The sequence below is a fragment of the Diadema antillarum genome, unplaced genomic scaffold (genome assembly GCF_040938485.1).
Source record: "Diadema antillarum isolate AM-2024a unplaced genomic scaffold, OU_Dant_1.0 scf00000140, whole genome shotgun sequence".
NCBI classification, from domain to species: Eukaryota; Metazoa; Echinodermata; class Echinoidea; order Diadematoida; family Diadematidae; genus Diadema; species Diadema antillarum.
Genome location: NW_027271029.1, coordinates 597920 through 623921, shown reverse-complemented (window position 1 = coordinate 623921; position 26002 = coordinate 597920). Strand labels below are relative to the sequence as shown.

Here is a 26002-nt window from a genome sequence, read left to right as displayed (position 1 = left end):
CTGATCCTGCTACAGGTACATTTGTACATACTGCAAGATGAACAAGGTAAAAGTCTGTACATGTACAGGTATACTACTGTACTGCGGTGTGCGAAGGGCAAAGGGGCTTTATGATGTACTGTATGTACATGTACACTGTGTGTGCATTCTGTTTAATAAGTGTACAGTATGTCCTTGGAAACAATGTCTACGTGACCTGTGCATTATACACTGTACTACTCATGTTGAATGCAATGTGTACGCTGGTTGTCAAGTATGAACTGACGGACAATAACTTCATTGTGTACAAAGCAAAGAGACTTCATCAAACATACTGGAGCAACGTCTCTGTTTTGAAAATGTAATCATGTTCATCACATGGTGTATGGGACATTGCACACCTGTTTAATGCTTTTTTTTTAGTTTACAAAAGACACACATAAAAATGTACACACAATGTACATGAACAGAAATACAAATATATACATACAGTACATGTACATACAGTACATGTACAGACACACTACTTTTAGAGTTTCAATGGGCAGAAAGTATAGCAATTGATGAAGAAAGGAGACACAATCTGGTGCTTTGGGTGGTCATTCTGGGTTGGGTGAATAAAACATTTAACTCTCAACAATCAGTCCTCTCTGAGCTACAATTGTATGATTCATGTACACTGCATTAAAAAAAAAGACTGGTAAAAACACATAGAGAGTGATGATATACAGATGTAGTTTCGCCCATGGCCATGCCAAAAAAAAAAAAAAACAAAAAACCAAGAAAAAGATCTGTTAAAAGTTCATTGTATAATTTGATGGATCTCCAATACAAACTGTACCTGCTTGCTGAAGGGGTATTTGAGGTACTGCAGAGAAAACAAAAATTGCTTGCAAACTTCATGTTGAAAAGGAAATTTACAAAACATGACACCATGAAAACTTGATGCTATTTATTAAAAGTGACCTACATTTGTACTGTGTACCATGTACTCTGTAAAATGCAAAAAAAAAAAAAATAAAAAAAAATCACAGTGCATGTACACCATCGTACAATAAGTCTGTTAATTCAAAATTCTACGTACATTTGTATGTAGATGATGTCACCCTACAAATGTACTGTATTGGTCACAATCCAGATGTAACACACTCTCCCATTTAACCCATATTGGGCCAACGCACTTGTGTAAACAAACACCGCAGTGGCCCAGCACCATTTGCGCACACACGCTGACAGGCAGACAACTCTCCAAACAATCGCTCTTCATTAGCAAGCAATGAACAAAACATGGACAAGTTACATATGTCATTTGAAAGAGGATAAAATTCCCTTTAAAATGGTATATGACATGCTGCCATTTGATTCACAGTGCAGTCATAATACTCAGCAGAAATGAAGTCCAGTCGTCCAAAAATTACGAAATCAATTTGTTTGCTTTCATTCATTGATTAAAAATAACAAATGTTGTAATTTTACACATCCAGTATCGGAAATAAAATGATCAGAGCGTCAGCTTTCTCATGACCATTGATACAATAATTGCAGATTTATGTTAATGTTTACGACCATGAAACCATTGCTAGAGCACAGGAAATCGATAGTATAATGTGTGCATCCTACAGTTTGTTGAAGCGAAACTTGTCACGATAGATGCACTTCTACAGCTTTTCAGTTTCGACAGAATTATACAATTGTTGTACATACAATGTACATGTGGATGTACATGTGGGACTACATGTATTATCACAGTCGAATCATCACCCGGCAAGTGTCCAAACTTCCTAAAAAACTGCGGCAGAAAATCCAAAATCGAGTATTCCGTATACCTGTAGATAGCACCCACTGATGCTTCGTGGTTATTCGCGTTATTCCATGTAAACACATATTTTTTTCGATGATTTTTACTATATTGTTGGGGTTCGACTGACAAATCCTTCTTGAATTATCGCAGACAGTGTAGCAAAGCATTCTGGGATATGTTGTCAAAGGTTACAAGGTGAAAGAACTTTGGAATGACGTCGTTTTATGTCATTTTTTTCACTACGGGATATTCCGTATTTGGCCCCTGCGGCGTTTGGACGAACTACGGAATATCCCGTAGATGGCCCGATATGGGTTAAGACAGGTTACATTATACAATGATGGCAGATATCAAAAAGGTTTCCTTACCTCATAAATATTTGGATGCCACATCTTTGTGAGGAACTTGAATGTTGGTGGTGAGTAAGGGTAGTCTTGTGGGAAAGTCATCACAGCCTGCTCATGAGGAAAGAAAAATGGAGGAAACAAAAAAAAGACAAAATTATAAAATAACACAATGATGCTTGGTTGATCACATTTCAATACGATAACATTTCAACTGGAGTTTACAACCTGGGCCCCATTTCATCTACTTGTTATCAGTGACAAGTTGTGATAGCTGTTACAAGCTACAGAAATCCTTGCATCTGATTGGCCAAGAGCAAATTTGTCACTGAAATGGGGCAGTTGTCACTGATAACAAGTTTTATGAAACGGGGCCTGGCTTGCTTTTGTGCTGTCATAATTTTCCAGACATGTTCTGGTTTAGGGACTAAACCCTATTTTTAAGGGAAAGTATGAATTTGAACCCCCTCCCCCCAACTCAGAAATGAAACATACAATTGTATTACTGGTTGTAAAGTGTACATTTGTAAGAGGCGATGCAATTGATGAAAAATCCCACAAAAAAGAAAGAAATATTTTACAGCATATTCTTTAAAGCCTGATAATGCGACTGAAAATGTTCCAATGACACTTTCTGCAAAAATTTTGGACTGCCAAAAAAAAAAAACCACCAACAACAACAAACAAACACAAGCACATGTGTATTGTAATTAACATCAATTATCCATATTCTGCACAATTAAATTGTGCATGTTAACAGCTGTATGTTCAGGCAAGGTTACAATGTATCAGCTCCCCTTACAAGAGACATACATGTACAATGTACTGCAATCATTTTCCCCTCTTTCTGTATTACTAATTATATGAATGTACAAGCCAACTGGAGGTTGACTCTGAATTCTGAAGTAAAAATTCATTTCCTGAAACAGAAATGTGAACTCTTTCTTTCCTGTCAAGTTCTATTGTAGCTGCAAACCTACATGTACAGTGTTGCTCTGTTGCATACAATGTAAATGCTACTCTGTGCAGTCATCATGACTTCGCATTTCATATCCTGTCTGGGGGCATGAACCCTTTCAGGGATATTTTGTGAGTAAAATACTGTCAAGTCTAAGGCTCAAAACTGACAGGATGTGAGAATGCATACAATGTAAAACACAGAATAGTCTGAAAAGTGAGTCATTTTAAACGCCATGTACCAGTATAGGTTAATTAACACTTACACTCTCCTGATAATTTTAAGATAGCCATGAACAAAGGCTGGAAAAATAAAGAAAAGACTGCACAATATAAAGCAAGCTGCCATAATTTTACTATGATGCCATCCATTCAACTGTTGTCTGCATGTAGAAAAGAAACCGTACATGTACTGTATGTGCCAATGTTTTTGCGTGTGGTCGAATTTGGGCACGGGAGGTCGAACCCACGTGTGGATTTTTTACCACCACACATGTACCATGACATGAACGAGTCCTTTTGAAGTAGAAACAAACCAAGAAGCAAAAAATAAATGTCGGGCATGATGGGAGAAATTATACCGAGTCTATGGATGCAAGCTGCCCAGACATGTACAAACTGTACTTTGACCACAACACCGTCCAAAATTTGACTGCCTGCTAGTGTGTACATGTAGACACCTACAGTTATGCTTCTGCGCACGGTCGAACCTTGGCGCGGGAGGTCGAACTTTGGTGCGGGTGCCGATAAATGCCCTGCTCTGTAATTTGTAAATTGTTATATCAATGACATCAATCATACATACGTTATACAGCACACATGTACACACACTTTCACATTCACCGTTTGGTAATCAGGTACTGATGCATGATGGTTTGTTTGTATATGTACACCGTATACTGTATAAAAGTGGATATTTTCGCGTGACTAATTTTTCGCGCTTGGCCGGGTCGAAAGAGTTTCGCGTGTTTTTAATTCCGCGGAATCAAGACATCATGCACAGGAACATATGGCAAGCAAAAATATTTGCGTACTTTTATTTTCGCGCTAGTTTCTGGTTGCGCGAAATGCGCAAAAATTTGAACACCGCGAAAATTTCCACTTTTACAGTTCTCTTTTTCTATAACACCCTGTATTTCATTTAATACAGGAGAAAGTATTTTGTGTGTGGTCCACTTACAGCACTGTCAAGATAATGTAAAACACGATATTTTCACAGTATGAAATTTTCGCGATTTGGACCTTTTTTGCGGCATGAAATATTCGCGAGTTGCCTCAAACATTCAAAATCTAGTGTAGACAAGAACTTTCACATGCATTCTAATTTCTGCAATCTTGGTTCTTGCGAAATTCGCGAAATTAAAAAAAACGCGAACATTCTTCGTTTTACAGTAGAGCATTGAAACGTCCATTTACATTAGAAAAAATATATCCTATGAATATGTGAACATTGTCATTACATCATACCGACATGTCACTGTGTTTTAGAGACCATTTGATTCCCAATATCATTCATACTACAGCAAACTACTGCACTGTTTGCATACAGCATTATCACTGATTATATGTTCAAATGTAATAAATACTAGAGAAGTAGCTCTAAACTTTATATAACAATGAAATTGGATTCCTCTCGATCAGGTGTACAGTGTAGCAGCAGGCATGCCTGAACAATAGAACCTGCAGCACACGCACTGACGATCACCGACATTCCTTTGTAGATCAGTGTTTCCATGCGCAGCGCAGTGTACCAGTGAGAGCGAGCTTCCGCACTGCGCTGCCTCTGCAGTAAGCGAAGCTCGACTTCACGCAAATCATAAACAGTGTGGTTTGTGGATGCTAACATGAAAAGTGATAAAGAAATAAAGGGTTTTCATCGTATATAATACGCAGGCTTATGTACCTTGAAGTAGCCTCCCTCGTACAGTGTTCCCGGGGGACCAAATATTGCAACTTCCCATACAAAGAGGTTCTCATCATTTGCTTTGACAATGAATCCTTCCACGGGTTCTTTCTCGAGCTTGACCAGTTCTGCCTGCAAGGCCCGAAGAGCGCCCGTTGTAGTTACGCTGGTTGTTGTGGCCATTTCCCTCCGCGAGTTTCTCGATGTTATTTTTCTGCACAGAGTTTCTTTTTCGATGATACTCCAGTAAGGGGCTGATTTCCCGGTATCTCAGACGATCACCAGGATTTACTGTTCTTGATACGTGTCTCCTCCGACACAGCGCTAACTACCAAGGTTTTGGAGGTCTCCCCGTGCTTGAGTTTCCCGTTTTGTTGTGTGCGTAATCGGCACTGTACTGACTTGCTTATATTTGTGTGTATAAATGTAAATGGACGTAATGATCACACAACCGTACCGCGGACCGTACGCAGTATCCGAGTCACACACTATACGTGTGTGTGTATAAGTATTAGTCATGAACTGGAAGTTTAGGATGACGTCACCAATGCGCTGAATCCGCCGGACTGTGAGATACGGGTACTGTGTGAGGGAATATGGGATGCAGCGATACTTTTGTTGCGTCTGCTTGTTATTGACCAAAAAGTTCCTCTTTGTTCCTAAGAAACAAAGTTAGCCAACTTCTCACAACTCGAGATTTTCTCAGGATTTACGTAATTACGTGTATCCTTTGAAGTCTACTGTGAAAATGTGAAAGCTGTTGTCGTCCAGCTCCCGTTTACTAAATCGAGAGCTACTCAGTAGTGAACAAAATTTGCTTCAATAGAAATGATGCGGCTAAACATTTTCCAAGAAAAAAAGTTAAACCTCTAGCCCAAGACAAAGGATAAGGCCTGAATATAGGCCTATACATATTTCGAATTTCTGTAAGATTTCCTTGAATATTTAGGTCTCGAGTAGTCCTACAGTACCTTGTGTTGGATTTAGACTAACACAGTTTAACTTTGTAAAATATTTGCAGCCACAATTTAAAAAAAAAAAAGTAAGCACTGGGGGAAAAAAAAGATCACCAAACCCCTGTGATTTGTATTCTTACAATTATGCAGAATGTTAGATTTCCGGTCCATCGCCTAATTTTGTTCTCTTCAAGAATCACGCACGAGTTACATTGAAATATGAATTAAACTTCATAATGTGATTTTACTACAAAGCGAGTCTTCGATTTCATTTGCAATGAAATAATTTTTAACCAATATTCCCGATGATGGGCCAACAAAAGCTATATATACCACATGGAAAATGGCAGTGAGAAAGGGTTCCATAGATACCTATTGTCCGTACGCTGGTTGTCATCAGCCTCATTAAAGGCGCGAAGAGAAACTAAAAAAAAATAATTTGATGCCATCTGGACAACAATAATAACAATATTCATGTGAAGCATGATCCATCTGCTTTAGCAATATTCTCTTGTTATATTCCCACACAAATTGGCCTATAACAACAACTTTCTTTGATAACCTTTATCATTGTATCAGTTTACTATCATTATCATCACATAAAATGCAGTCTTAAGATACTGCAGTTATCATCATTACTATGTCCATCACTGTTTAAGCATGACTAGAAATCTATCGTTGTGGTGGGACCGTATGTTATCATGTTCTCGGAGCTGGTCACCTCTCAGTCTCTTTTCTTTTCAAGAAATGAATAATGATGATTTGGTGGCCCTATCTGTCACGAAATATTTATGAGTGTGTACATTGTTTTTGTGTGTTTTCCTCATCCAGAAAAGGGGAGAACAACTCGCGGCTGATTACTTGATAAATTGCATGCCATTTCAGCTGTAGCTATAGCTGCCGCGAGCAGCATGGCGCATGCAGAGATGCAGGATCGCCGCTATATTTCACGGCCAAATCTGTGCAGTCTTTTATGGCTAAATTCAGTCATATCGTTTCTCCTCCCTCGGGCAAAATCTCGTGGCCACATTTATCTTATAGAAGTATAGGTATGCCCCTATATGTTAAACACAATCCTTTTATGAACATGTGCATAGTGTTATAAGAAGTCATTATTATGCCTCAATCTAATATCAAATACGTTAGACTCCATATAGGGAGTAAATATGGAAGAACTGTTTTATCATATATGCAACTTTTCACATAATCATCCTGGTCTACAATCGTTTTAATGTTTCGTTGAATTATTTCATTTTCAAGTTTTTTCTTTCTTATACTTCTTAGTCACAGTACGTGGTATTTGAAGCATCATACACTGTAAAAACATCGGTGTTAGATTTAACACCACGGGTGTTAAATCAAACACCGATCAAACTTCAATAAAGGTCCACACCCACAGGTGTTGAAAATGCACTGTGATGGTGTTGAAAAGTGTTCACCTGACACTTCGTGGTGTTAATTTGACACCGTACCTGGTGTTATTTTGACACTGTACTGGTGTTAATTCAAAAATGACACCACATGGTGTTGATTTGATATTTGTTGGTGTTAATATCAATGGTTTAACACCCGTCCAGCTTCAATAAGAGACCACACCAGCTGGTGTTACTTTGGTGTAAATTTATTTTCACATTTTTTCAAAAATCTAGTAGGCCTATTTTAATGTAAAATTCTTGATCGTCTTGTTTAAATTAAAAATCAACAAAAAGTGTAGTTACTAAGAAACTCTTCAAAAAACAGTTTAAAATTTGGAAATGACACCCGGAGGTGTTAATTTAACACCATAAATGAGCACCGAAAATTTAACACCATAGTGTTCACTATTTAACACCGGACTTTTTGCAGTGTATCATACCTGCCAGTTCTCACAATAATCATCATGATTTCTATTATATCATATTACTTTATTTCTTTATTTTTCAGGCGACCAAATTTTGTTGTCCAACCAAAAAAAAAAAAAAAAAAGAAAAGAAGAAAATTGAAGATATAGTGTCGAGCCTTAATTGTTGGTTAAGGATGCTGATTTGTATAGAAACGAAGACTGCTCAAGTATGCAATGCATGGTATGAAGATGTAATAAGATTGATTGCCACATCAAGGGAATAGACCAGATAATCATGAATAAAGAAATCGTAGTGTCATAGCAGAAAATGGACCTAAAATCCCGACTGGATGTAAAACATGCACAACGCGAATTTAACAACAAGAAACGAAAACTAAAAAATGGCAGATATGCAGCTTTCTGGGAATTTAAGATAGACAGAAAAACAATTAGATTCAAATAAAACAATATGTATGCGATAAAAAGAGGCTAAACACGAATGTGCGGAGAATAAAATTTCAACATGATCTCGGATGTGAATGTTTCTGTTCTATGGAGTCAAAAGGGGCCTGAGCTTTCGATCCTAGCAGAATCTTCGTCAGAGGCAAAATGACAAACAGGCAGGGAAAGCAATCACATATAAGGACTTCACACAACAAGAACAGACAGGGACAGGCTGGGTACACAAAACAAAGAAAACAAAGGAGAGGGTGGGAAGTCATGGGCAAGGAGCCCAACAGGTAAAGGGAGGGGATTAGAGCGAGCAGGAGGGTGGACAGACAAAAGGCAGAGGAGAGCGGACAGACAAAAGGCGGAGGAGGGTCAGTAATGATCATGAGGATCAAGGAGGCAACCATTGAAGGAAAGGATGAATAGGGAGGCAACATCAAAGAAGATAAGGAACACCAGAAGGATATGGAAAGGGAAAGAGTGAAAAAAGCAACAGCAAGGGAAGGGGGGGGGGGCTGAACAAACAGGGAGCCCTAAAGGTGTACCAGGAGGAGGCAACAAAAGGAAGTAATCAAACATATCAAAGTATATACACATATAGTAATGGCAAAAGTGACAAAGGAATAACAGTAATGAAAAAAATAATAATAATTAATATATATATATATATATATATATATATATATATATATACAGATAGATAGATAAAAGAAATAAAATAAAGCACATGTGAAAACTAGGGGAGAGAAAATTGTATACATGTATGTAGATAAGCAGGCAGGGCAAAATAAGCACAAGTATGTATAAACAAACAAACCTAGTGTGTGTATGTGTAGGCGGAAAAGGCTGTATAAAAAAGATTCGGGCTATAGGAAGGAATAAATTGGGGAAAAAAGGATCTGCAAATGAAAAAAGCGCAAAGAAAGAACAAAATGAAATTAAAAAATGAAAAAGAGAAAAATAATAATGGTGGTAATAATAATGAAAAAATAAAGGTGGTTAGTCATTTCCCTCCTGGATGTTGAGGCCATGGGGTTGGATGGTGTGAAGTCGTCTCATCCAGAGCTTCTCTCTGCTGGTTCTGACTGTGTCTGGACGAGTGCCTAAAGATTCAATGCCCTGTAGAGTCATATCAGTGATGGAATGATCGGGTAGATTGAAATGGTGGCCCACTGGAGTGTCGAGCTTGGCTGTGTTGACAGTAGATCTGTGTCCATAGAAGCGTCTTTTGAGTGTAGTCTTGGTTTCCCCAACATACTGGATTCTACAAACTCTGCAAGTGATGAGATACACAACATTAGTGGTAGTACAAGTGATGTTTCCCTTTGTGTGGTGAGAGAGGCCGGTAGAGTTGCTGGTGAAAGAGTCACTCTCATGGATGTGTATGCTACAAATGATGCACCTACTGGCTGAACATTTGAATGTGCCATGCTGTAAAGGAGAAGAATTGTCAGTGAGGGAGGGTACTTCAGCACGGACGATGAGATCCTTAAGGTTGTGGGGGCGTCGGTATGCCAGGATGGGAGTATCTGGGACGACCTGTAAGAGACGATCAGAGGTGTGAAGGATATGGTGATTATCACGAAGGATATTGTGGAGAGAGGGTAGATTGGGATGGAAAGTGGTCACAAGGGGTATTCTGTCAGTGATGTCCTGCTTGTTGGTTTTCGGTTTGAGAACTTCAGATCTTGGGAGAGAACGAACTTTGTTGATGGCTTGTTGAATTCTCCTGGTACCATAGCCCCTGGCTGCGAGATGTCTCTTCAGGTTCCTGGCATGGAAAGAAAACTCAGAATCCTCAGAGCAGATACGGCGAAGTCTGAGGGCTTGACTGTAAGGGATACTGGTTTTGCAGTGGCGGGGGTGGCAGCTGGCTGAGTGGAGGTACTGATGGGTGTCTGTGGGTTTAGTGTAGAGAGTGGTGGTGACATGGTTAGACTCCTTCCTAACGGTGACATCGAGGAAGTTGGTCTTTTCTTGGGAGAAATCAGAAGTGAATTTGATGGTTCTGTGGAAAGAATTGATGTGGTCAATGAAAGTATGGAGGCTTTCTTCCTCCCTGGTCCAGATGAAGAAAATGTCATCGATGTAGCGCCACCAGATCCATGGACGACAGGGGGCTGAATCTAACATCTGCTGCTCTAGCTTGGTCATGAAGAGACAGGCGAAGGAGGGAGCCATCCTGGTACCCATAGCTGTGCCAGATACTTGTAAGTAGTGCTTGTCCATGAATGTGAAGTTGTTTTTCGTCAGTACATGTGACATGAGGGATTTGATGTCAGATATGGGGGGGTTGGAATGGCCGCTGCAAGTCAAAGCCTCACAGGAGGCTAGAATACCTTCATCGTGGGGAATATTGGTGTAGAGAGAGGAGACGTCGAAAGTACCGATGATTGCTGTCTCGGGTATCTGGTCCTTGATGTCATCGAGTTTCCTGAGAAAGTCTGGTGTGTCATGAATGTAGGAGGGTGCGAGTGAGACAAGAGGTTTAATGTGGTGATCAACAAAGAGGGAGATGTTCTCTGTTGGGGAACCATTTCCAGAGAGGATGGGACGACCGGGATTGCCAGGTTTGTGGATCTTGGGGAGGAGATAGAATCGGGCAGGTTTGGCATTAACGGGGGAGAGAAATTTGTGAGCCTTCTTGGTGAGGTGTTCATGTTCCTTCATGTCATCGAGTGTCGACTGGATCTGTTGGGAGAAATTATCGGTGGGATCAAAGTCAAGAAGTGTGTAGTGGGAAGGATTGCGGAGATGTTTCATGGCTTCATCGATGTACTGCTGGCGGTCCATTACTACAACAGCTGATCCTTTGTCTGCGGGCTTGATGATGATGTCAGGCCTGTTTTTGAGAGATGAGAGAGCCTGGCGTTCTTCCTTTGGGAGATTGTCATGTGATGCAATGTCGAGCGTATCTGCGGAGTGGACTTGAGATGAGACAGCTTCGATGTACGTTTCCAGGGAGGGAACTCTGTTCTTGGGGGGAATCCATGAGCTTTTAGGATGAAAGGGCTCAGGAGCAGAAGGGGGTTCATCGAGAAAAAACTCTTTGAGGCGTAACCTGCGGTAGAAAGTAGAGAGGTCTTGGCTGAGTGCTATCTGATCGACCTTGGGTGGAGTGGGGCAAAACTTGAGACCTTTTGAGAGAAGAGACGTTTCTGCTTGAGATAGGGGAGAAGAAGAAAGGTTAACGACAGAAGTGGAGGATGCATCAGTGGATGTGGTGTGTCGCCTGAATCTGTTGGACCTTTGACGTTTCTTCGTGAAGTTGCCTATTTTCTTGTTCCTGCGAGCAGTGAGGTCAGACATATGTTTTGAGAGACAAGATTCAATTTCATCATTGTATTTGAGCCACTGGGTGTCGGTGCAGCAAGAGCGAAGTTCAGTCTCCAGTCTGTCGATGTCAGCTGAAAAGGAAGTGAGAGAGGCAGCACACTGTTCGGAGAGAATGTTAATCAAACGGATGGAAGCTCCATGTAGAGTCTGGTTCCAGCGTTTCCGTAGTTCAGGCGAGAGTGTTCCAAGAGCTGGAGTGCAGTGGAGTTGGAGACCTGTGGGTATCATGCGGTTGAGGGAGTAGAATCTGTAATTATCCTGGTGAAATGAGAATCTGAGGGCCTTGAGCTTGGTTTTCCTCAGTTGATGAAAAAGAGATAGATGGTTAGCCATGGTAAGCATGGGACAGAGAAGAACAATGATAGCCAAACAAGGGAAGGAGAAATACATAGCCTGTCAGAATTGAGGGAAATTCAAAAAGGGGAGCAAGATTGACCTGTAAGGCGGATAAATCAAAGGGAAAAGGGTAAGTACAGTCGGTCAATGTACAGCTAGGCCAACCTGTGCTAAGCAGAAAAGTGAGTGAAGAGAAATGATAAAGGGAAATGAGACAAGCTCAGAGATAAAGGCACGGAACTGAAGAGAAAAGTACCAGGAACGGAGACAAACACCTGAAAAGGAAGTAACAAATACGATACAAACAAACAAATATAACACTGTGGAAACAAAGATACTACAAGTCGAGAAGTGGGAGGGAAACAGGGCAAGGAAGGAGACTGAACTGGAACAAAGCAATAAAACAAAACAGAACAGAGAAGACAAAGAGGATAAGGAGGATCACGTGGGCGTGATGCAACAGCAGAAAAGGAACTAAATGTAGCAAAAAAAGCTGCTGAAAACTGCTTATCCAATGAAGGCGAGCCAATGAAGTAAAATGGAGTCAAAAGGGGCCTGAGCTTTCGATCCTAGCAGAATCTTCGTCAGAGGCAAAATGTTCTATGCACATAATATATGAGCGGCCAGCTTTGCGTTTCTAACGTCATGATATGATGAATCGTGGCCAAAGAGAGACGAGTATGAGTGTTTAATACGTCATTATAAGACCGCCTCACTGGCTCTTCAAGAGTGAACTCCCTGGTCAGTCCCTGTTTTGGTTCTATTATGCAAGGCCATCTCTGGAAACTAAGTTTGCTCTTTTGTCCTTTTCTCCGGGCCTTTTCTTTGGGAGGTTGAGGAAGCGAAAGTACTGTAGTATACGAGCACCGCACGTGAAAACCCGTATAAAGTTGTTTCGAAAGTTTTCTTTTGTTGTTGTTATTGATGTTTCGTTTAGCGACTTCCGTAAGTTGACTGTGTAATCCCAAACAAACTGTTAATAATGCAGAAACAAAGAAGGCGCAGAATATGCTGTAGAGGGTATAATGACAAAGCACCAGATGGTGTCACTGGGCCTTCGGGCCGGGATATTCGTTCACAATGTCACTGTAATGTACGCATGTCCGGTCACCTTCTCAGTAGAGACAATGCGGGTTGTTCCCGGGTTGTTGTTGGTTTTGATAGCTTTTTTTTCTTCTCTGTAAAAGGAAATGAAATAACAATGCTGTGTGTGTGTTTTGATTACTATTATCACCAAGATCTATTTCAATCGAGGAGCACTGCCCTCAGCTGCAAGCAATCAATACCAGCATCTCTTGCTCATAATGGGCACAATTAATTTTCCCATCCACGCGATTCTATGCAAGCGTACATGATTGGGACAAACGATAATTATACAGGCTCCATCTAATTCAAGTCTTATGTCTAACGATATACTACAAATACACCCTCCCACGTGTTGTGGGGATGATATGTCGAAGACATAAGGACTTGCGTTCCTGGGAACACATTGGTACTGGTAGCAATGGGTGGGAATATGTAGAGTTTATACTGGCAGTGGTATAGCAAAACAAAAACCCTCAAACCAGAACTCACTCAACTTTAGAAAAATCAACAACAAGGCTGTTCAAGGAGACTTCAGAACCCGAATTTTGCTTTTCAATGTAGGTAAATATCACTAGTACTGAGGGTTTTATTTGAAATCGTAGCTCACATTTTCACCTTGACATGTAGGAAAGCATATCATTGATGGCTGGTCTCTCATGTCAGTCAAACACTGCTTAAAATGAATGTCAAGTCATGATTCCCTTTGATTCATATACAGTGTATAATTGAGTTTGCAAGGTGTGTAATGTATGTTGGTGTTTACAAAAAAAACCATACAAACATAAGAAAAATGAATGCAGCTACAACACATGAAACAATTTTGCTGTTGTTGTTGCCAGAGAATCTGCTGTAGAGTCATGTATTTGGCTCAGTGATTGCATAGATGTACAATGTATGTATAAACTTTTCTGCCATGTTGTTACTGTTAACGATCCTAGCATGGGGCCCAGCAGTCCTCTTGGATAATATTCTCTGACTGCCCCCCCCCCCCCAAAAAAAAACAACAACAAAAAACAAACAAACAACACACACACAAGTCATCATCACATGATAACATGACTTCTGGTATCAGTGGAAAGTGAGTGAGATTTTTTTTCAAGTGCGTAGGTCTACCCCCCTTGACCTACAGTAGAGTACACGGTATAAAGCGTGTGCTTTTCAATGCTTTGCTTTTCAACACATAGTAAATGATGTTACATTAACTACATAAGTACACCACATACAATTTACAATCTAACATTCTCTCTTTTCTTTTCATACGACTGCACTTTATTTACAATAACATACATGTACAATTTGTATTTCAAAAAATATAATCATGATGAAAACGATGAATTTTGTTTAAAAAGGGATTTGTTTGTTTTCTTGTTGGTACTCGGCTGCTGTATTTCAATATCACGAGCAACATATAGGGGAAAGAACGCTACCACAGCGTCTTGGATAACAAGTACATGATATGTTTTCTTACCTTTTTCCCTTCAAGTTTTTAGTACACAAACTGTAGCTTTTACCAGTGTAGGTCAAGAACATGATCTGTCGTAGACAATGGTTTATTATCACAAGCAAAAAAAAAAAAAGTGAAATGGAGGAATGATATCAATTAAAGCACAAACAATGCCACAAGAAAGGAAACAAATAATGATATAAATAATAAAGAATTCCAGGCTTTTCCTCTACTAACAAAAAAAACACACACAAAAAAAAAAAAGCTTCAAGACTTCAGAAAAAGGAAACATGCTTCAGGTACACTGTACATGTACTTAGATATCCAGATAAGTACTGATCAAAATGGTAGATGGGGATGGTATATCATGTGTTCTCTTACAAATATCCCAATAAGAGGTAAACAAAAACACAGCTGGCAAAATAGATTACAGGTACTACCTGCAAAATCCAATCCAAAAGTTTATGAGAAAGTATTTGATTTTCACTCTATTTATGAACTTAGAGAAAAACAAAAAGTCACCTTTTGTGTAGATAGAAGTTATTGTTCAAGGATTCAGGACAGATAAATACAGCTTTGTCACGTATCAAAAAGTATATACATTACATTTCTATGTACAGTATTTTACAAAGACACACACTATAAAGTCTCTTTTGTCACGATAAAGTAGAAATATTTGCAACAACTCATTAGGGTTGCTGTTCCTATCATAATTATACCATTATCCTTCTTTACATTGCACTTTAAATCCGGAGTTAATTCTCCTTGTAAGTAAAAAAGAAAGATCATGATTAGTTTTCCTTTACAAAAAAATATTAAATCATCAAATCCATCTCCAAAATTTAAATTTGTATCACCTCCTTCAAGTTTGAGTATCAGTGAGAATAAATCTGGTTTGTCCATGAAAGGTGTGTAACATACAATGTACTGACCTAAACTGCATGATCTATAACTGCTCATACATGCATATTGTATGAGCATGACAAAATCTCCTATGAAGCACCACAAAGTGCTAATGAGGTATAATAAATTCTGATCAGTCCCTGCCAGGCATTTTGCATTTACGATCCACCCCTGTGTTAACACTTCCTTTGCTGCCTTCAGAGTGACACCATCGGAACCACTTTCACTTATTTGTCACAAAATCTTACTCTCCTTCCCCCCCCCCCCCAAAAAAAAATCAAATTATCAATAACTGTAATCTGTATCGCCATTTGACACTTTCTTGACATAATCAAGTGGGGAAAAAAATCCATGACAAATTGGAAATATGAATAGCCTTATGCTGAAGTTGGCAATATATAAAGTTCATCACAGTCAAGACTGCCATGTTTCCAACAGTCAGTCGTCATATACGCTTCATGAAACCTGCCGAATCACATTTCATCGTTCACTAGGTGAATTTTGCGCTTGTTAATCACCGTCGCGGTGTAGGCCACCGATTCGTCCTCCGCATTTGGTTTGACCCGATTCGCCTCCCCTTCGATCTGCACAGAATGGACTTCAGAGCGGTTGACCAGAGGCATGATGTCGTCCACGCTGCCCGGAGTGGACTTTGCATACAGCTGAGCCTTGCCCGGTGCTTCCTCCGCAATCATCTCTTCTTCGATGTCGAGTGCCGGCGAGGTGTCCTGCACGGGCGCCGACTGCACCACCAACTTTGGAGAGTGACTCATCTCCAGGTCCACCGCCACTTCGTCCACTGGGTCCTCGACATGGAGAAGGTTTCGAGACATGCCTGCATCGTACAAGCACCAGAGAGGAGGCAAATGTGAAAGTGACCGTACAGCTGTTTCTAGCAAACAGATACAAGCAATCATAAAACCTCATCTATGACTAATAACACATTTGCACTCTCATTTGTCACATACAGTGCACTCCTTTCATAACGATAACAGTTATAACATAATTCTCATTTCAACAAAGTAAAAATTCAGGCTCCAAAATTATCATCTAAACATTTTTTTATACTTTACTCTTTGGCTATAATGAAATTTTGATATAACAAGAGAAAACTGCAAGTCCTGAGGACTACACTATAATGGGAGTTTCCTGTACACGATACGCTCTTTGTAAAGTACATCATTGTCCATATGTTTGTGGTTTGGAGAAAGCTCCAAAAGCTCATGTGATGCAGACCGTGATTGACAAATGGGTTCCAATCATATTACATGTAGCAGAATGGAGAATGTTTTGCAGACCAAACTCATTTTGCCATTCAAGACTGATAGCATTGTTTCCCCAAAACTGACTAAGAATGTAGCTGTTAGAAATGGTTGTTTCATGATGACGCCCAAGAAATTTACCTCTTGAAGTTCCAACACTTCCAGGAGTTCCATTGAACGGGTTGAAGCTCGGTGCAACAAGAAGAGCAAAGGACATCAGCAGAACCTGGTGAGGAACAGAATATTGTGTTATTGTGAGATCATAATTTTCAAGCTTCTGCCAACAAAAGAAAACCATAGGCAGACAACAACAAATACTTCTTCATTTCTCCATTCTATTTTGTCTCTCCACCTGAATGGAGAACTACATGATGTACAGGGGAAACTCGGTATAACGAACACTGCTATAACGAGATATCGGTTATTACGAGGAAATTTTCCCGGTCCCAAATTTCCTTCCAGACAAGTCTATGTAAAATGCTACTCTTATAGCGAGATCGGCTATAACGAAATAACTGCTATAACGAGATAAATTTTGTGATTTCCAAACAAAGAAAAACATAGCCAATCAAACCTGATATAGCGAGGTAAAGCAAAATGTCTTCGCGTAAACCTTTACTTCTCCTGTGCTATCACGTTCCGAGATTGTAAAGCTCAATGCGCCAAAAACTGTCTTGTATACACACATATTTTCTTCAGTTCACTCTACAGCTAGCACCGCATGTTAGTATATGTGTGTGTGTGTGCGCACTGATACATGCAGAAAATGTGGTGGGACGGCCGTATACATGACATCATCATGACGTTTAGCAAGTGTGAGGCAATCTGATGCTGTGATTGGCTTTCTACGTAGGGAATTCCCCATCTTCACACACACACGCAGTCATAATGTACATACAGATTGTGTCACATACACACACAGCATTGTGCAGACCATATTCAAGCTTTCCACACACAACGCCCATACCATAACCACATACCAATCCCCAGACGATCTTCACACGATCGCAAGCTATATAGATTTACAAATTCAAACATCTACAATTAATAAGAAAAACATTCTTGATATCGGATTTCATTGGCGAAAAAAATCTTCTTACCCATAAAAGTGAGTAATTACCACACACACATTACCAAGTTATCAGTATTGATTGAAAGATGATGGGTAGTCCCACGTGTGCAAATTAATGTCTTTATGTTATGCTTTCTTTTATGCCTACTGATATAACGAGATATCGGCTATAACGAGGAAAACGACTCGGTCCCTACCATCTCGTTATATCGAGTTTCCACTGTATAATCATAACCAAAAGACAGCACTGCACGCTAATATGTGAGCCCCTCGCATTTGTTTTAACTTTTGATTTTGTCATACAAGGTACGTATTGCTGTTTAAAAATAGTACACACGATGCACAAAAATGTGGATATCTGCCGTGCCAACTTGAAAGGATAATGCACAGGTCAATATTTACAAGACAAAGTCAGAGAAACTACTATTCCAAAAGCCAGGAATATAAAAAAGCAGTGTGTTTCTTCTCCAACATTGAAATGGAATTAAAAATTGACCACCAGAATTGAAAATTAGGAATCAAGTTTGTTTATGATGTTTGTGCTACTGGGGCAAGATGTGTGAAACAGTAGACACATGTTTGTTTGTTTGTTCATTTTCCATCTGAGAAGATGGCTGGATAGAATTCAGTCTTGAAAGAAGAGACTGGAATGGAAGACTTCATTTTTCCCTGCTGCTCACATAACACTGAATAGCATGATGCATGTGGGCATACTGTTACTTGAGAGGCGTATTAAAGCTTATATTGTATTCTAATAGATTGAAGGGGTTATCTAACATCCATGTGCTTTTCACTTGTCAATCAAAGTTTAATGCGCCAATGAGAGAACACAAAATCACTTACCATGACACATGTGCCTGCCTGTGCTGTCTTGGTGGTGGTCTTTGCCACCAGAGACTGAAGCTTTCTGAGCTGGCTCAACAGAGATCTGCAAAGGAAAAAAAAAGTGACAGTCAGCAACTACAGATCTGCAACAATATTGACAACTACTAACACAACTAGGCATGATTATAATTGATCAAAATTCACCAATGTAACTGTTTAAATGTTAACATATGACAAAATCATTCCTTGATTTCCAATTTCAACCAAACTACTTAGTCATTGTTGACAGCATTATCATATCTAGCGGAAGTTTTACTGCCAAAAATGACCTTCAATAACATAAGTGTTTTGTCTCCAAGAAAGGAAATTGTTTCAAAAGATATAACATTTCTTAGTTCTGATTCTGTTATGTGGCTCTCAATCAAGAACGTAACCACTCAACAAGTTATGTTGCAAGTCCCAAGTTTTGCAAAATATCATGTTCTCCAAACTTATGGTGCATGGTGACAAGATATTTGCTCACACTGCGACAACTGCTCCGGTCTTATTTTCTCCAAGGACTGAGGTTTATGGTTATGAAAGGGTTTTAGGTTTAGTTTGATGCAAGGATTAGGATTAGGGTTTTGTTTGTGGGTAGGTTTAATGTTCGGCTTAGCGTGCAGATATTACATGAGAGCAATTGTCGCCGGAGCAAATGTCATGGAACCATGGTGCACACACTATAAAAAAAAAATAAAAAAATAAACAATGCTGAAGCTTAGATTCTTACTCATTTTTGTTCTCGAGGTCCTTCACCCTCTTCTCCAGCTCCCGGTTCTGCTTGGTGCAGGTCTGTACCCGGTGCTCCAGGCCATCTACGTATTCCTTTTTCTTCCTCCTGCTCTCCTGGGCTGAGGCCTTGTTGCGGATCTTTCTCCTCACCGTCTTCAGATGTCTCTCTTCCTCCTGGGGTGGGGGTGGGGGTGGGGGTGGGGGATCAAAATTCACATAAATTACTTCAGTCACCATATTCTCATAATTTACATGGGCATTTTCTCTATTAATTCAATATTTACAAGAATCATATTCATCATTTTTTCATAATTCACATGCTGTAGTTTCTACAATTTTAGCATTTTTTTTATTCTTTTCAATTTTCATTATCATTTTTCTTGGGTGGGGAGGGGGGGGGGGGGGGGAGATCACTGTACTCATGGGATAGAAAGCACAGCTGATGCCTGTGTAAATATAGGGGCATAGGGTATGCAAATAGAATAGCCATAGTGTTTGCTCTTTGAGCGGGTCCTCCAATTTACCTTTGTGAGTGGAACATCTGTTGGCAGCATGACATTGATTTCCTTCAGTAACCTCTGCTCCTCCTCAGTGAGAAGCAACTTGGGGTAGGACTGAAATAGTAAAAGGTTGGAAAATACCAATTATGACTGAAGCAAAAAAAAAACAAAAAAAAAACAAACATGTCACCTACAGACAAGAACTGTAGCTCACTTATCTACAGATCAAAGGCATCACTCATGTATTTCAAACAAAGCATTTCGCATAGACACCTCTGTACCGTCACAGATTTCAACTGAATATTGCTTGAAACATGCAAATATTAGCCAATTCCTCAAAGAATAGAAACATGTCTAAAGACATTTTATTAAAACGTGGTTGTTGTTTTTCAATCAGAATTGCATGGTAATGCAATTTTTATAATCAAAATGTCTCAAAGATTTTAGCTTTTACTCACTCGCTCCTCCTCTGTGATTGTGATGTCCTTTTGTGTGAGTGGCAAGAGGTTCTGACTGCTGTCTGTGTGTGAAAACGCTGCATTCAGGGGGGGAAAAAAAAAGAGAAACATGTCCAATAAATGACACTACATGATGAATAAACACACAATATAACCTCTAATAAGCACATCACAAAAAAGAAATCTCAGAAGATGACTCTTTCCACTGGCCAATGATATATTTTTTTTAATTATCATTTTATGACAAATAAGTGTTTGATAAACGGCCAGTTGTATCCATGTCATATTTTCTGACTGTTGATTAATATCCATGATTTGTGACAGATGTACTGTATATCATTCGCATACATTCATCTGTCTAAGCATGCATGTAAAAATGACTAAACAATCAAACAAAGCATGTGCATGCACAGTGTTACACAGTTTTTGCTCTTCTAATGCCTATCTTGTATCTACTGTCATTTCCACATTTATGCTTTGAAGGGTTAGAGGATAGTTAAAAAGAAAATGTAATAAATTTGCATGCCATAACAAGAGGAATGTAGCATATATACTGTATCTCACAGCTCCCCCAAAGTTACCTGCATCTGAGTAACAGTCTTGGCTGTCCCCTCCATTCGTGACCACTGCCTCTGTGATGAGCATGGCATCGTCCCCTACAAGGATAGTGGACATGTCTAGAGTCTCCAGCACGAGTCCTTGGTGTGACATGTCGTCTGTAGTGTGGGCATCATAGCCATGGCTGCTGGCGGGTGACCTTTGATCATGATCATCGAAGGAGATTCCACTGTCACTGTGTGGGGGTGATCGGCTCAGCGACTCCGGGGAGGGGACGGACTGAAACTTTGCCTCTGCTTCTTCTGCTGTGATAAGGCCTTCCAGAAGTTCAGTGTCAGACTATACCACATAGAGAAATGAAACACCATACAGTGTAGTGCCCCTTGCATAAGTAACACTGTACATCTTCAGCAAAACAGTCAGTGAAGAATTATGTAGCATTTCAGCTGTCAAGTGCTAGCTCAAAAGGCTGGATAAAGGGAAAGCATTATCACACTTATGAGGCAACATATGAAAGTATATGCTGCATTAATGATATTGAATTGATACAATTTGGTAAATACAAATCACTCACATTAATTCATCTACTTTACACAAGGGTGTTCATTGATGCAAACCCTAACATAATTTACATGTATTGTGCCATAAAAAAATACTAATACAAACATTAAACAAGCAACCTTTTTATTGCCTTGAATCTGGTTCTTACCAAGTTAAATGAGTTTGAGAATGACAGCTCATTGTCTTGCGCATCCTTGATGACGTCCAGACTGAAGAGGACGTCGTCTGACAGAATCGGGTCCTTCTCGTCAAACAGGAGGTCCAGATCGTCTGACGTTGACAGCCTTCCGTGACCGACTGAAACCTGCCCCAACTGTTGTATTTCTGTCATGTTTCTAGAGTACCAAGTTCACCTGCTGTAAGAACACAACAAAAGAACATTCCCTAAACAGTGTGAAACATTGAACCTGCACATCTTGACACTCTGAGTGACATGCAGAGTATTCCATATTGTAAACAAATACAATGTACTGTAAATTTACTTAAAGTTTTTCATGGGCAAAATATGCTGTAGTTTCCATACAATCCATGAAATTGCACCATCATTGGCCATGCATGGAGGTTGTCTACTTGTACTCAGTTGCAGTACAAATAACAGGATACAATTTATTACAAAGATGCAGCATCAAGAAGGGCTTCATCCAGCAATCAAGTTCCTGAAATGAAAACTTCTACGAGTCTTACGACCATCGTTAGATCTAGACCTACAAGAATTACATTTTGTACATCTTGCATCTATCAGCAATTGTGATTAAATTTAGAATAGAAATGTCATGCCATTAAATTTAATCATTTAGTTTTAGTAGTATTTAGAATACTATGTAAGTATGCTGGTGGAACTTTTGATGAGATGGGCCTGTCTTGGGCCTCCCTAAATACAACTGTCTACACCTCGTAACACTCTGGCCTCTGCTGGTCTTTGAACGACAAATACACAATCACAATTCAATGACCTACAAAAACAATAAAGGGCCAACAATAAATCTTTCGTTCACATATGGTTCAGGAACGTAGTATCAACTGGTTAATTTCTAGGTGTAAATTTAGTTGACTCGTTCGAATTCTAAGCGTTCGTACAACCACAACGCCACAGAAATGCGGCAACACTCCAACACTAGCAACAGCAACAGTATTCAGATGTTGTTAACACACAGTTGAAAATGAAGTTCAACGGTTTAGACACGAGAGAGTGAGTACACGATCACGACAGTTAATAATGATGAAGCATGAGGTGACTAGCTAATAGTGTCTAGTTCTACTAGCAGGCATATGCGATAACATACCACAAATCGTACGTCAATGTCAATGAAGGACAATGAGAGTCGTGAGACTATGGTGCGACAGTTGATCCCGCTTAATAAATATTCAGGTAACTCTTTCCAAATCCGTATCTGAGGTTACAAATGACTGCTAGCTGTTAGTAGGCTTCTACTCGATGAATGAGTTATACACATTTGGACACACCACACGCCAGGGTTTTCTATACGCGTATCAGCTTAGTGGACTTTTTGCCATGCATGCTATGAATAGAACATTGCGTCAGGTTCCAGCGTGGCAGCCCTGACGTCGAAGTGATAGCTGCATTAACCAGGCTGTTTTACCTAATAACTTTTAAAAAGTTCCTTTTTCGTATCAAATCTTTCCATTAAAAGTCATTAAATTCAAATTTCAGGCAGAAAAAAATAATTTTTAGAATTATAAGTTAAATATATGTTTTCTAGGATGCATTTGATAATCTCGATGAAAACAGAATATCTAATGATGTTTTAATAGTAGACTATAAAACACGGAAAATATTTGAGACTGGTATCACGTACTTCAGCATTGTTGTACATTAGTGCGTACGGTAATGGATGAGAGATAAAGCCATTTTAGGGGTAACAGCCTGCAATGTTTACGACTCGTTGCTCACTGGGTTCGCGCGACAAAACAATGCGGGGGTTGCCCCGTGGGCAGGTGGGCATTCCTTTGACATCGATCAGAATGCGATAAAGGGGGCGTGGTCAAATCACACTTGACCAACGTTATTTCACAAGAACTCGTAACTTTATCTCGTGACAACTTCATTGGTGATATACATGTTGAGAGAGGTACAGCTATCTTATTCCCGCTGTACTTACCTTCTTGTCATACAAACACATCAGGATCTGGGACGTCAATATTCATAGATCATAATCAAACGAACTGTCACACTCTGGTCTCGAGAAAATGCCAAATTATAAGTTCTGAAGTTTGGCTATATAAACAAGACAGTCTGTGCCTCATGTGCCATCTGTACCCATGCATGTTCGTCAATAAAAGGCCTGCTGTGCGACCAGTCACAGATGTTTCCCTTATCCGTGTCTTATAATGTACGCATGTCTCGTCTCTCACTTCGCTACAGACACAGATGGCCCGAATTCTCAAAGCTGGAATAACTATTCCGCGGAATAGTTATTCCGGGGAATTTGTTTGTTTGTTGTTTGTTTTATTTCCGTACTAAAAATCAACATATTTCATACATAAAGGTCCAGTGACGAAAGAAAAAAAATACATACGGAGGGTAGCCCATTTTCAGTGGTGACAATGACAGTCACTTCTAGTCTTCCATGGGGCCCTGTTCACAAAAATGTCATACAATTAGGGACTGATAATAGAATAAAATATACACAAACACAAATGGAACGGTACATACATTACTACATTGTGACTACATTATATACCATATTGTTACACATTGTTCAAAGGTTTGGAGCATGAAAAAAAAATCAAGTGGAAAGGAATTCGGTTTTGTCTAAATTGAACTTAAAAACGGGTAAAGAGGAATTTTGACGTAAATCATTAGGTATGTTATTATACGCTGTTGCAGCTTTGTATGAAAATGATCTCTTACAATAATTAGTTTTAGGCCGTGGTAACTGTGAATCGTTTTGATTACGGAGAGAGTATGGTGATATCTTGTACTTAAACATATCTTTCATAATTATATTCAGGGGTCATGTTATTCATAATCTTATACATAAATGAAAGTAGATGAATTTTTTGTCTTTTGATTACTGTATTCCACCGTAAGCTATAATGAACCTCACTGGTAGTAATATGGGAATAAGGGTTAACTTTCAAAATTAATCTCCCGGCTCTATTTTGCATCTTCTGAAGTTTGGAAAGAGAGTTGCCGTTGGCGGATTGCCATACTACATCAGTTATTCCACCTTTGAGAATAGATTCCGGGGAATAAATCGCGTCAAGACGAAGCTGAATGGTCTGGTTTCTTTTGTCGCTTTTGTTTTGTTTCTGTTTTTGTTTTGTTTTGTTTTTTTGTACCCAAGTAAGTCAACTCAAGTATTTCAATCATGCACCGGAAGTGCTGAAATTTGCGGAGAATTGAAGTTCGCCATCAGCTCTGCAACAGACGTTACAATGTAAACTACTGTTTCATCTCCGATAAAAAAATAATGATAAATAAGTGCACGTGTTTTAAGAGGAAACGATAATCCGAATGACAATCTAAAATAGTTAATCTGAGCGTATCCAATCTTTCAATGAGGTGTATTTTGCAAAGTTCCCACCTCGTCAACCGCACCTAGTCAGTTCTTATTCAGCTGTATTCCTTAGTTCTTGTGACCCCTCCCTCCTTGAATTTGGTGTGAGAAAACAATAGGCTATAGAAAAAGTTAATTGACAGGTGCATGTGACATGACGTCTGACATGACATCTCTTACGTATGGCTCTGCAGTATCTATTTTCCTGGGTATCTGGGTTTTTGAGCTCGTCTTACATATAGTGTGTAAAGCTTGACCAACTGCATGGATAATATCGAATTCAACACTGGAGTGAAATAACGTGTTGCGTTCCCCGTGCAAGCTCGATAGGAGTCTGCTGTCATGCCACTCACAGACGGGCTCTAAAATGTTATTATTACTGCAATGGTATACCAGGTGATCCATACAACCTAATGGAACATAAAGTTCTACTCAATTCCTAGCTAGCGGAAGAAGCTTCTGGGATATATTATATTGATGACATGCATAATACAAATACCAGCCATGCAGTGGCAGCAATATTACCACGTATGAGAGCTATGATTACCCGTATTTATGAACAATGATGGTGGCCGAAAGTCCGAAAGTACATGTAAACACTGGCGCCATAATTAGATACGAACCATCGTTCGTAATGGGAAGGGGAGCAAATTATGACGTGTCAAGATAGAGCAGCGCAAAACTGAAAGCAATGACGCCGAAAGGGGTAAATCCCCGCATAATTTATTATAGTTGCATTCGAGAGCAAAACTGTGAACCTGAATAATAATAACTGCACTCGTTCGAGTTCATGAAGACCTGACCTCCGTTATATCCTGCTTCAGAGGGTGAACATGGAATGACAAAACCAAACAGAACAACGGACAGTTTATTTCACAACATGAAGTTGAAACCTCAATGCCGTGTCCCCCAGTTGAAAATGACTGTTTTTCATAATCCTAAAGTTCAGGTCTATACACGTGTCATAAATGCAGTGATGCAAAAATGTTTCCTGGTTTCCTGAGAGAATTTCCCCGACATCTCTAAAAAGTGCATGCATGTAATACCCAAAATTGCAGAAAATGCCCGTCCTGAGTTTAGCAACAAACAGGAAGTTACGAATAACAATCCCCATATAAAGTGTAATTGCTGTATAGACGTATTTCTCCAAAACTAAA

The 26002-nt window shown here is 39.5% G+C and overlaps 2 protein-coding genes and 1 pseudogene across 2 annotated transcripts in view; all 3 read right to left on the bottom strand.

Annotated features, from left to right (window-relative positions):
- Positions 1 to 5167, bottom strand: part of LOC139721204 (ubiquitin-conjugating enzyme E2 R1-like) — a 28570-nt gene extending 23403 nt beyond the window's left edge. The window contains exons 1-2 of the mRNA XM_071632531.1: positions 4985 to 5167; positions 2149 to 2235 (exon numbers count right to left, since the gene is read on the bottom strand). Of these exons, the coding sequence (XP_071488632.1) occupies positions 2149 to 2235; positions 4985 to 5167 (270 nt within the window). The remainder of the gene's footprint in view (positions 1 to 2148; positions 2236 to 4984) is intronic.
- Positions 5168 to 10010: 4843 nt separating this feature from the next.
- Positions 10011 to 11090, bottom strand: LOC139721230 (uncharacterized; annotated as a pseudogene).
- A 3612-nt stretch (positions 11091 to 14702) lies between these two features.
- Positions 14703 to 22764, bottom strand: LOC139721203 (uncharacterized). Its single transcript, XM_071632530.1, has 9 exons — positions 22608 to 22764; positions 21473 to 21680; positions 20787 to 21102; positions 20206 to 20282; positions 19772 to 19861; positions 19246 to 19421; positions 18495 to 18579; positions 16721 to 16805; positions 14703 to 16152 (listed from the first exon to the last, which is right to left on the bottom strand). The coding sequence occupies exons 2-9, from the start codon at positions 21653 to 21655 to the stop codon at positions 15791 to 15793; spliced, it is 1374 nt and encodes a 457-aa protein (XP_071488631.1). The 5' UTR covers positions 21656 to 21680; positions 22608 to 22764; the 3' UTR covers positions 14703 to 15790.
- Positions 22765 to 26002: the final 3238 nt, after the last annotated feature.

What these genes read in the sequence shown, in the direction of transcription:
- LOC139721203 (XM_071632530.1), bottom strand. Translation starts at nt 21,655, where the DNA reads ATGACAGAAATACAACAGTTGGGGCAGGTTTCAGTCGGTCACGGAAGG. An exon ending in CAATCACAGAGGAGGAGCGA is followed by an intron (nt 19,862 to 20,205) that starts GTGAGTAAAAGC and finishes TTACTATTTCAG; the next exon opens with TCCTACCCCAAGTTGCTTCT. An exon ending in CAGATGTTCCACTCACAAAG is followed by an intron (nt 19,422 to 19,771) that starts GTAAATTGGAGG and finishes CCCCCACCCCAG; the next exon opens with GAGGAAGAGAGACATCTGAA.